The sequence below is a fragment of the Plasmodium sp. gorilla clade G2 genome (assembly GCF_900097015.1).
Source record: "Plasmodium sp. gorilla clade G2 genome assembly, chromosome: 9".
NCBI lineage: Eukaryota > Apicomplexa > Aconoidasida > Haemosporida > Plasmodiidae > Plasmodium > Plasmodium adleri (nom. inval.).
In genome coordinates this window covers 1,004,871-1,018,120 of record NC_041701.1, presented here as the reverse complement: position 1 = coordinate 1,018,120, position 13,250 = coordinate 1,004,871, and the positions used below count along the sequence as shown (strand labels likewise).

Below are 13,250 nucleotides of genomic sequence, written 5' to 3'. Positions count from 1 at the left end.
AATATCTGTTATTATCATATATATATTATATATATAAAATAAATACACTGATAATATATATATATATATATTATGATCACGTGTGGGCATATATATTATGTATATATATATATATATATATATATATATTTTATATGTATTATTATATTTATCTGGATAAACAAAAAAAAAAAAAAAAAAAAAAAACGTATAAGGAATAAGAAATACTCTAATACTTACGAATACTTAAATATATATATATTTTATATCCTTCTCAATTAATATAATATATTATTAACTCCTCAGACTAATGTACATTATTATAAATAAACTTATAAATATATTATGCATATAAATCTATATTTCATAACACTATTATTATTCTTTATAAAAGATATATTTCATTATATTCTCATCATGTATACATTTATATATCCATCCTTTTTCTTATCATAATATAATTTCATTCAACTTTAATATATATATATATATATAATATACTTATCATTCCATAAAAATAATAAACTAAGAGATATGAAGATAAAAATTAAGAAAAATAAAATTAATAGATAAAGATAAAAGAAATAATATTTCATTCATACAAGATTTCTATTATAATATTTTATAACAAAACGTATAATGAGATTCAAGACTATTTATTATTCTATTTTTTTTACATTTATAAAAATTATATAAAAAAAAAAAAAAAAAAAAAAAAAAAAAAAAAAAAAAAAAAGTACTACTAATAGTAAATGAATAAATAAAAGTATTATAGATATATATATATATATATATATATTTTTTTTTTTTTTTTTTTTTTTTGATACGTTATATATAAAATACACACATATATATTATATATATATATATAATAAACATTTGTTATTCAAAAATACAATTAAAAAATATTCCTATATGTAATAAAACAAAGAATTAATATTATATACAATGTTATTTTATAATCCTTTTGTTTTTTTTAAATAAATATTTAATGTAAGTACATTGCAAAAATTATAAGACCAACTTGATAATATTTCCTTTATTTTTTTTGCGACGTTATAATATATATATATATAATATATTTTTTTTTTTGATATATGACTATATATTATTTATATGTTTCTATTTTTAAAAAATAGATAGCCAGAAAATATGCTAGTTTGTGATTTATATATTTATGAAAAAATAAATAGAAATAATAAGACAATTTTTTTTTTATTTTTATAATATAGAAAATTTTGAGCTGAAGCTAAATCATATATATATAATATATATATTATATATATATATAAGAAGTATATATAATAAGTTGGGACCATCGTCCGATTTTATTTTTATTCTATGCATTACAAATGATATATTTAAAAAAAAAAATAATTCAAACATTTTTCACGCATTTTTAAAAAGTTCATTATATTATTTTTAATTTTTTTTTTTTTTTTTTAAGGATCTTCAAATATTTTATGTGTACTATTATAAAAAAATAATTAAACTGATATATACCTTTTGTGGAATTTCATAAATAAATTTATTTCCTCTTTTTTTATTATAAAATGAAATATTTTATTATAACAATAATGATATGTATGTATTATATTTTAATTTTTTTTTATATTTCCCTTTTTTTTTGTTCTTATTTTTAAATAATATAATAATTAAAAAAAAAATATATATATATATATAATATTATATTTATAATTGTAAATTTATATTAATATAAATTTTCATCAATGTGTATTTTTCATGTATCCTTTATTTGTTTATTTATTGAACATTATGTAATTAAATAGGAATAATATGTAAAAAAAAATATTCATATATTCATATATTCATATATTCATATATATATATATATATATATTTTTATTTTTATAATAATTTTGTGTTTACTAGAGAAAAATAAATAAAATAAAATAATAATAATACTGCTTATTATAAAAATATCTATTATAATAAAATGAGTACTGATATACCATTAACTGATAATGAGACCAATGCATCTTTCAAATTAAAAAGTGAAATAAATTCTATAGAAAATGAATTAAAAAATTGGTTTCTTAAAAGAAGATTAAATATGGAAATAAATTATTCTTTAAAAAAACTTTTTGATAGTTATAATTTCGTAGGATTATCTATTAATAACAATATAAATTTAAAAGATAAAATGTTATGGTATGATATTGTCAATGGAAAGCCAGAATTAGAAGATACTTTAAGTATGGATGCGAAAGAATATAAAGCGGATCAATATTTATATTTATGGAATAAAAGTACTACTGTAGATAATGCTTGTAGACTGGTTGGATCTATTTATTTTCGCTGTTTAAAAAATAATTATCAATTAAAACAAAGAGAACGTGAACATAATTGTATTCAAAACTTTATCAACTTTAATAACTGCAGAAAAGCTTTAAAACTACAACAAGCAAATAATATCAAAGATTCTTTAATCAAACAAAATATGGAAGATAATATTGCAAAGGCCTTATTTGAAAGAAGAAGTCTATTGCTTGACATGTTAGGGGATTCCAAATAAAAGGATATAATGTGACATTATATCTTTTTAAAATGTGTTGATTGAATAAGTTAAATCACGAAAAGAAAAAAAAAAAAAAAAAAAATATACATACATATATATATATATATATATATATATATATATATAACACAAAAAATTACACAATAAAAATTAAAGAGTTATATAAAATATAAATCGTATGATACATACACATATATATTGTACACATATATGTATAGTAAAACGTTTATATTTATCTTTTGGAATTTTTTTTTTTTGCTAGACAGCTAGCTAGCTAGCTATTATTATTATTTTATTAATATTTTTTTTTTTTTTTTTTTCAAAGTATTTTAAAAAACATAAGTCAAATTTAATAAATACAAATATATTATTTTTTTGAAAAAAAAAATATATACATATATATATATATATATATACATTTATGTGGGGATAGTACATAATTTTACTCCCTTAATTTTTTTTTAATATTTAAGTCCTCCCATAAATGTTCTTGCATCAGGAACTTGACCATTAAATGCTGCAGAGGAAAAATCGAAATTTGGATATTCTTGTTGGAATCTTTCTAATAGAATTTGTTTTTTTGTATTATCTTCATCAACAGGATTTAAATTTTTATGTCCTTTAAAAACACTATTCCAGCTTTCTCCTTTTTTTACTTTGGTTAATAAAATATGTAAATTATTATCTTCAATAAACCAGTAAGAGCAATCTTCATCAATAATACTAAATAATTCTCCTTCCAAAAAGCTTTCCGTATTTTTTAATCCTATGCTTATTCTTTTACTTTTTATTTCAATGTTTAAATCATTCTTATTAACAATTTTGGAATTCATACTAATATAAATATTTATCTCGTCTATACTTTGTTCCCATTCATATATTAAAACACCTGACAAATAGGAAAACAAAATTATGAGAAAAATAATTCTGCAACGGATTGTTATATGTATAAAATATAAACAAATAAATATATATATATATATATATATATATATGTATATATGTATATATGTTTTTATTTATGTGTTACATGTACACAACAAAATATAAATTTAATTCCATATTTTTGTACATATGTATTTATATATATATTTTTCATTTTTACCATTGTTCATGTATTTATGTCTTTTGTTGTATATTTCACCCATTCTTATTTTATATTTTCAAAAAAAATTAAAAACTAAAATATAATAATATCACTCAAAATATTATATTTACTTTCTCGTATTAATAATAATATATAAATATATTCTTATAAATAATTCTGTCACATTAATATTTTTATAAATATTTACTTTCTAACATATTTTATTACATATATATATATATATATATTAATAAAGATTATTAGTTTTTAACTTCCAATTTAAAAATTTATATTTCATGTTACAATTTAAAAAAAAAAAAAATTATATCCATTTCATATATATGATTAATTTTTTTTTTTCTTTATATAAATAATGCTTATATATATGTAAAATAAAAAAATAAATATGTATCATATGTATACATACAATTATCACAATGTTATATTATATAAATATTTATTTAATATATATTAAATTTTTATAACTGTATTTACTATATGTATTTCTTAAAATTCATATAAAAAAAAAGAAAAGAAAAAACCTTTCAAAAATTATGCATATCGAATTAAATTACAAATAGAAAATGAAAAAAAAAAAAAAAAAAAATTTAATTAAATAATAGAAATTATAATAAATAAAGATGAATATCTTTTTGTCGCTCCTTTTAATATAATAAAAAAAGAATCTAATATTATTAATATATTATTTTTTTTTTTTTTTTTTGTCTTTACATTTAAATATAATTATAGGAGCAAATAAAATAAAATAATATATATATAACATATATATATATAATTATATTATCCTCCGTTTAATAGTTTACCCTGTTTTAAAAACTTTTAAAAATTTTGATAATTTTATTTATTTAGAATGGGGGGAGATGGAGGAAGTTTACCTCAAAGAGTTGACTTAGTTCGTATGAAAAATAAAAAGTTAAGAGAAAACACAGGAAGTTTAGGTTATGAAAAAAATACACTTGTTAATGTAAATCAAAATAAATATAATAAAAAGGAGTTACGAGAATACCATTTCAACCGTTGTGCTATATCTGAGGTAATTTAAAAAATAATAAAATAGAAAATCATGCATATAAATAAGGTAGCATCATATTATTTTGTTTGACATATATATATATATATATATATATATATATATATATTTATTTATTTATTTATGTTTATATTTTATTTTTCCATTAAGGAATTATTAAAAGAACCATTTTTTTGTTGTCGCCTTGGTTACTTGTATAATAAAGAGCATGCCTTTCAATTATTGCTTGTTAAAAAACAAAACAAAAAGAAAAGAAAAAAAGATACTTTTGAAAAGTTTGCTCACGTTGATTCTTTAAAGGATTTAGTTCTTTGCAAAAATAAATTAAATGAAGAAGGGAAATTGATTTGTTTAATTTCCAAAGAAATTATAAATTCTACATCAGGAGGAATTTGTTTATTTTCATGTGGTTGTGTATTTTCAAAGAAGGTGTTTAATCGAGTCAATATTTCTGAGGTATATAAAAAGTGAAAAGAAGAGTTATCAACATGGACATATATGTACACATAATAATATATATATATATATATATTTATTTATTTATTTATTTATTTTATTATAGGATAAATTGTGCATAACTTGTAATAAGCAATACAAAGAAAGTGATATTATCGAAATAGGTGTAGAAGATGTAGCATTATTGGAAGAAAAACAAAAGTATATAATTAAAAAAAGAAAACTTGAAAAAAAAAAAAAAGATTCATATTCACATTCAAAAAAGGAAATGAAGAATAATGACGCTGTTAAATAGGTGCTATGCTATATAAATATATAAATATATATATATATTAAATATATATGTATCTTTTTTTTTTTTGTTATAGCATTTTTAATAAGAAAATATTTTTTTTTGAAAAAAATTAATAGAATTATATGTTTCTAACTTGCCCTGTTTATAACCTTTTATTTTTTATAATTTTATATTTATATTATATATTTCTTATATTCAATTATTATTTTTTTTGTTTTTATATATTTTACAATTTTTTTTTTTTTTTTTGTGTCTCATTCGGAAATATTTCCATGTGTATATATATAAATATATACAATTATATATTTATGTGTGTATTATACATATATATATAATATATATAATATATATGTGTATATGATTTATTTAATTTATTTTTTTCATTTAATATATAAAAAATGGAATATTTTGAACACAAAAAAAAAAAAAAAAAAACTATTTAATTATAAAGTGTAATAAGATATAAAATTAATAACAATATTATAATTTTTGAATTATATAAAATAAATGATATAATATAAAATGATATATACACGGTATTATTTATAAGGATTACAAAAAAAAAAAAAAAAAAAAAAAAAAAAATAAAAATAAAAAATTGTAAGGCAATGGTGGCTAGCTTAAAAAAATAGCTATATTTTTTTTTTTTTTTTTTCTTTTTGTTACAAAAAAATCTACCTATTCTTTTACACTTTATAATTGACGACTTATATATAAGAATATATATATAACATATATATATATATAATATATGACAATATGTATTTATATGTTGCCACATACATATATATTTAAGTATATGTATACTACCTGATTTTCCTTCTTAATTTTTGAGATGATGAAAATTTCGAGTGGCAGTGATTATAGCGATATTGCAAACGAGATAATGCAAAGATATGAAGAGAAAAAAAAGAAAGAAGAAGAAAAGAGAAAGATTGAAGTCAAGAATTATGATGATACCCTTGAGTGTAATAAAATTGTTAATTCGAACGAATGTAATAATGAAAGTGTAATTAATAATTTGAATGATGATAGTAGTTATGATTCACTCGTTGATGAATTTTATAATAAAACTATAAATAAAAATGAGAATGAGAATGATGAAGAAATAATTAATGTAAATAATTTTTATTTGAGTGATAATGAAAAGAAAGAAGAAAATGCAAATATAATAAATGATAAAATGAAACAGAATAATTATATAAAAAATAAAAAAGAACAAATTATTAAAAAAAAAGTTATACAAAGAAATAATGAAATATTCAAAAGAAATTATAATAGACCATTAATGCCATTATTAGTAAAAAAAAAAAAAAAAAATTTTATCTCTCATAAAAATAGAAAAGACATATTTCAAAAAAATAATAAAATACACTTAAAAAAAATTTATCATATGAATGAATGGGATAGTAATCAAAATGATTTGGCCAAATATAAATTATCTAAAGAAGAACTTGAACAAAGAAAAAATAATTTAAAATCAAAAAATATAGATAAGGTAAAAATAGAATATCAACAAAAATTACAAAAAATGAGAGAAAACCAAAAAGTGGGAAACAAAAATGTTAGCATCTCTCCAATATGGAAACAAGAAAAAAATGAAGTAGATCATAACAGAGAATTAATCAATTCGAATTGTTCAAATAAATCAAAGAATGGAAAGCTAATTATTTTAAGTGAAGAAAATAATAAAAAAAAAAATAAAACAAAAAATAACAACATCAACAATAACAATAATAATAATAATAATAATAGTGATAATATTTTAAGAAAAGATAAAATATTAAAACAGGATGAAATATATCAAACTCTGAAAAAAGTTGGAAATACAAATGAAATGAAGGAAAACTGTTTGAAAAATGCTATTAATAATAATTTATGTGATGATAATACATACTATTACAGTGATCATACAAACAATAGTAATAATTATTATCATTTAAATGAACACATTGAAAAAAATCATATCAATAAGTCCAATGTAAGAAGTCCAAATGAGAAAGTGAAAAATTATTATAATAATAAAAAAATGGAAAATCCAAAAAATGATAAAAGTCCAACTAATTACAGAAACAAAGTTAATTCTTTTAAAAATATTAATAAATCATGTGATGATAATATTTCAAATCATACATATAATGATACATTGGATATATTTGATGATAATTTGGATATTTATGATAGTAATAATAGTTCTTCCTATGTAACAAAAAAGAAATTATTTCATACTTATAAGAATGTGTCATCATATAATAAAAAAAAAAGTACACATATAAAAGAATTATATAAACGATCAAGAAATTATCATGATTACTCCATTGATACAGATGATACATCCTATAGTGATGATCACATATTAGATAAATTTACAGATACATTGAAAAATTACAATGAAAATTTATATATTGATATAGAAAATATAAATGTAAAACTAGACACAGAACTATTTCAAAAGAATGTCAACAAATTCCAAGCTAAAAAATATTATCCAAATATTGATTTAAATATGTTAGATGAATTTTCATCATCATCATCTAATAATAACTCACTTCATTCATCTTTAATATCACATGATGAATATGTATTGGATTCTGATTATTCTGAGCAAATAAAAAAAATATCTTTCAATGCAAATTATGATGACTCTAACGAAGATGATCATATTATAAGATTTAAGAAAAATAAATTGGAAACGTTTAATTATATAAAAAATATTATGCAGCAATTAAAGCATTTGGACATAGAAGACAAAATGGACAATGAAAAAATATATAATCATAATATTAATGGGGATGATATTAATAATGATTATAATAATAATAATAGTTGTAATTATTTGAAGAATGCTAATATTGATTATTATATAAAACAAAATGTTAAGAATAATTATAATGACGATATAATAATGAAGAAGGATAGTAATTGTGAAAAGAACGCATTTTTTAATAACCAAAAAAATGAAGTTATTAATTTAATAGAAGCAGAGCATAATCATTATAATTCTAAGATTGAAAAAATAAAATATAATGATGAACATCTTATGAATGATCGAATGGAAGTAACCACAAAAGCGTATGGTCTTATGGAATATCTATTTAAAGAAAATGATGACAAATATAATGAAATGGATAATCACATTAATCATATTAATCATATAAATGATGATAATAATAATAATAATAATGATTATATGAAGAAGAAATATTTTTCGGATGATGATAATATAAACAATTTATGTGATGAAAAAAATTTTCGTAACTGTCATATAAAATCAAATATCCATAATAATCAAGACATATTAAATATGAACAATTCAAATAATCAAACTAACATTTCTAATATATCAAAAAAATATTCTATAAAAAAAAATAAAAACACTATGAAAAATGAATTACATAATATGTCATATATATCTTCTTTTAATAATATAAAAAATGAGGCTATTCTTAATATACAGAATGATCAATTATCTTATGACAAAATAAAATTAAATAATTCCCCAAAAAATTACCATGCAAATAGTTTAATACATATAAATAATTGTGATTCTATTTCTAGAGAGACATTAAACAATGAAGAAAATGAAATTATTTCAGATAAATATTCTGATAAGTTAATGAGTTATAAAAATTATGATTCACACAATGAACAATTATTAGAGGAAGAAAAAAATAATAAAAATCAAAAAATGAAAACAAAATTAAATAAAAAAAAACAATTAAATGTATATGCATTAAATAATAATCATGATGATCAACAAATAAATAATCACATGAAAGATACACCAACAGATGCAAATATAAATGAAAATATAAATGAAAATATAAATGAAAATATAAATGAAAATATAAATATAAATGAAAATATAAATACAAATAAAAATATACATACAAATAAAAATATAAATACAAATAAAAATATACATACAAATAAAAATATACATACAAATAAAAATATAAATACAAATAAAAATATACATACAAATAAAAATACAAGTGTTAATATTTCCATGGATATTGAAAATGTTTCAAAAACAAATAAAGAAAAAAATATAAAAAAAAATATCCAAATGAACCAAAAAGGTAATAATAATATTTGTAATATTACTCCTACTATAAGCAATCCAAAAAAAAATAAAATGAATAACACTGTGAAAAAAAAAAGCATACAACAGGTGACCACCTTACAAAGTAATAAAAATACTGTTCTCAAAATTAAAGGTGGAGAAGAAAAACAAAAGAAAATCATACAAACAAAAAATATCACAAGTAAAATACCAAATAAAAATAGTACAAACAAAGGAGAAACTGTATTGGTACCTAGTAAGAAAAAGGAAAAACTTATGAACAATTCAGAAAAAAAGGATAAAGAAGAAAATTGTTTAAACAAGGAAAATAGATTAATTAATCAAAAAATTATGAATACATCTATCAATTTTGATGATACACAAAATTTAAGTGATGATGATAAATTTATTTTCGATTCTTATTTGAATGAAGAAAATACAAAAAAGGAGAGTTTACAAGAAATTATAAGTAACCAAGTTCGTCAATTTGAGCAAATCTTTTTATGAAAAGGGGGATTAAAAGGAAATCAACACCACACAAATGTATTAATATATATATATATATTATATATTAATACACTTAATGATTTATGTGTGTGCTCATTTTTATCTTATATTTTGTATTTTTTTTTTTTAATTATTACTTATTTTATTCATAACAACGTACATATTTGTAACTAAACAGTTTTTACTTCAATTTAAAAAAAAAAAAATAAAAAATAAAATAAAATAAATAAATATATATATATATATATATATATATATATACATACATATATAATTATATATATGTTCATATTTTGAAACGCCCGTTTGGTTGTTTTGGTTTACTCCTTTGCATAATCAAGTACATATTTTCTTTAGTTTCTTATAAGTTCAATTTTTTTTTCAAGGCGTCAAAATCAATATTGGCATAATGAAGAAAGTTGGGAGTGTGTAAACCAGATGACTCACCAATTATAGATGGTGGTAAGATAAAAAGTTTGTGTGTGTTTTTCAACATTCTTGTAAAGAATATTTTAATTTTATTAAGAACTTCAGTTTTAGGCATACTTATCCATAAATAATTAGATAAATAATAATACATAGAAGATGGTCCTAGGAAGAAATTATTTTTTAAAATAGTTAACAATTTGATTTCTATATATTTTAAGTTTAATTCATTTTCATCTGTTTGTTTATTATCTAAAGGTTTTAATTCAGCTGATGGATGATATTGGTTAATTTGATTAATAATCTGTAATTGATAAAATGGATCATTAGCTATATGACACATTGTTTCTTTAATTAATAATTTACTAACATTTCCAACTATATTAATATCTGCAGAAGAACAATCATATTTTGTGTAATAACCGGTAATTGATTCATCTAAATTTCCTGTAGCTAATGCTATTAAAAATTCATTAAATAATTTTTTTTTAAAATATCTTTTATGACATATTAATGTACTAAAAAAATATGTTAATAACATTCTTGATCTTGATTGAATATTTTGTAAACATACATCTTGATATGTACTTCCTCCTTGACTTTCAAATTTCATATCTTCCCCTAAAAATTCTTCACCAGCATTTTTTAAAAATTCATATAAATGTTCAATACTATAAGTAGTATGATATGAATTAATATCTTTACTTAATTGTTCTGAATAACATTTAGTATTTTCACTACTATTCTTTGATGGAAATGAAATCGTATTTAATAATTTATTACATATATCTTTTCTACATGCTTCATCAATCAATAAGTTCTTAACTTTTTTTATAAATAATTTCTCATTTAATTCAAAGGAGCAAGAATTATTATCCAATAAATGTGGATTCTCTTTTAATTCTATTTCAATCATTATAGATAATATATATACCATACATGCAACAAAAGATGAATCAATACCACCTGAAATGGCTAGTACAAATCCTTTAGCATTTGTTAAGCATAAAATATACCATAAAAATAAAGCGCAATTAAAACTTAATTCTTCATATATATTATGTAATACATATTTATTTCCATTAAATTCATACGAATATTCATCCACAGAATTATGATGATGATTTTTAAATATATTTAAAAGATTTTTATTCTCTTTGCCATATAATTTCCAGTTAAAATGCGAAGGAAGATGATTCAATACATTTTCATCAGAATGTTTGATGGATATATTCAAATCATTATTAAATGAAAAAATACCTTCAGCAGACATGGGATTATTTTTACATTTTCCATTTAATACATCTATATTATTATTAGATACAATTTGTAATAAAGACAATTCATTATTCTTATTTCCATTCTTCATATTATCATTATATTGAACATCCATCCCCTTTTGAAGTAAAGATAATTTGCCTTCATTTTTTACATATGATACATTAACAGATGCTACTTGTATATCAGAAAAAGTAAATCGTGCATTTTTGGTCAACACTTTATTATTTTTACAAATAAAAGAAAAGCCATCGAACTTAAAAAAATTGTTATCACAACCACTATTATTACTAAAACATAATGTCATGTTAGGATAAAGCTTAGATAAATTCATTAATTCAATAAAATATCTATTAAATAATTGTAACTCATTTATAATATAACCATTTACTAATAATATATCAACTGAATTCAAATTAATTTTCTTATTATTGTTTTCTAATTTTTTATGATCCTTTTGAAATAATAATTCTCCTACTTTAAATACTTCATTTTGTTTATTTAATGATTCATCTAATAAATCATTTCTATTGTCATATAATACATTACTCTCTACTTTAATTAAATCATCTAAAAATATATGAGCTACTACTAATCCATTTATTTCAAGAATTGCGTTTCCAAAATAAGTTTCTTTCTGATTTGTAATATTCTGAATACATTGTGGTAGAACAAATTTCTCAAAGTTGTTATGAAATATTTTCACATCAGAATGATTAAATTTTATATTATTTTCGTTTTGTTCAATAAAACTATTCTTTTCATATGAAGCGAAATAATCCTTTTCATCATTATTATTTATATTCTCTTTTGGAGATATAAAAATTATTTCATTATTATATATAGCTAATTCACAATTATACATCTTTTTATGGAAATATACAGGCATACTCACAAAACATAAAATGTTATCCGTTAAATTTTCTTTCTCATCATATTTCTCCTTTAATATTTCACTCAAATAATACCAGCAATTCTCTTGAAGATCTACAATCTCTTTAAAACTACTTTTACAGTTAACACCACATAACTCTAATACACCTCCTATTCTAATTCCACAGTTTAACTTTTTACACCTCTTTATGCTTTCAACAATTTTCAATTTATTATTTTCATAGTCCAGAGGAATTGACCAAATGGACGAGCAACTTAATCCGATATTAGTCATCATAAATTAAAATAATATGCTCTTTTTTTTCAAAAAGGTTAAATCAACATATAATTATAATATATATATATATATAAATATATATTAATATAATATAATAAAATAAAAAATATTTATTTATTTTAAATGTATAGCATACATATATTTTTATTTTATATATTATTATTATGCTAAACAATATTCTCACAAATAATTCATTAAACAATTTAATTTTATATCATATACAAAATAAATTTAAATGAATATAATTATTCAGTAGTTATCTAAAAATTCTAGATAAAGGAGAGTTTTTTTTTTTTTTTTAATACATTTTAAATAGATAATACCACAATTAATTAGGCTACGTTTAAAATAATATTTTAAATGTTCCTTTTTATTTAATTAAAAAAAAAAGTAAA

General features: G+C 18.7%; 5 protein-coding genes across 5 annotated transcripts; 3 read left to right on the top strand and 2 right to left on the bottom strand.

Moving 5' to 3' along the window:
- Positions 1-1,936: 1,936 nt before the first annotated feature.
- On the top strand, positions 1,937-2,515 carry PADL01_0926100 (conserved Plasmodium protein, unknown function; the record flags this gene model as incomplete). The annotated part of the gene is made up of 1 exon (XM_028681947.1): positions 1,937-2,515. The coding sequence occupies one exon, from the start codon at positions 1,937-1,939 to the stop codon at positions 2,513-2,515; it is 579 nt and encodes a 192-aa protein (XP_028538274.1).
- Positions 2,516-2,979: 464 nt separating this feature from the next.
- On the bottom strand, positions 2,980-3,666 carry PADL01_0926000 (CS domain protein, putative; the record flags this gene model as incomplete). The annotated part of the gene is made up of 2 exons (XM_028681946.1): positions 2,980-3,407; positions 3,624-3,666. The coding sequence occupies 2 exons, from the start codon at positions 3,664-3,666 to the stop codon at positions 2,980-2,982; spliced, it is 471 nt and encodes a 156-aa protein (XP_028538273.1).
- Positions 3,667-4,476: 810 nt separating this feature from the next.
- PADL01_0925900 (replication termination factor, putative) lies at positions 4,477-5,407 on the top strand (the record flags this gene model as incomplete). The annotated part of the gene is made up of 3 exons (XM_028681945.1): positions 4,477-4,659; positions 4,807-5,112; positions 5,219-5,407. The coding sequence occupies 3 exons, from the start codon at positions 4,477-4,479 to the stop codon at positions 5,405-5,407; spliced, it is 678 nt and encodes a 225-aa protein (XP_028538272.1).
- An 835-nt stretch (positions 5,408-6,242) lies between these two features.
- Positions 6,243-9,980, top strand: PADL01_0925800 (conserved Plasmodium protein, unknown function; the record flags this gene model as incomplete). Its single annotated transcript, XM_028681944.1, has 1 exon — positions 6,243-9,980. One exon carries the CDS (start codon positions 6,243-6,245, stop codon positions 9,978-9,980), a length of 3,738 nt encoding a protein of 1,245 aa, XP_028538271.1.
- A 361-nt stretch (positions 9,981-10,341) lies between these two features.
- On the bottom strand, positions 10,342-12,855 carry PADL01_0925700 (glutamine-dependent NAD(+) synthetase, putative; the record flags this gene model as incomplete). Its single annotated transcript, XM_028681943.1, has 1 exon — positions 10,342-12,855. One exon carries the CDS (start codon positions 12,853-12,855, stop codon positions 10,342-10,344), a length of 2,514 nt encoding a protein of 837 aa, XP_028538270.1.
- Positions 12,856-13,250: the final 395 nt, after the last annotated feature.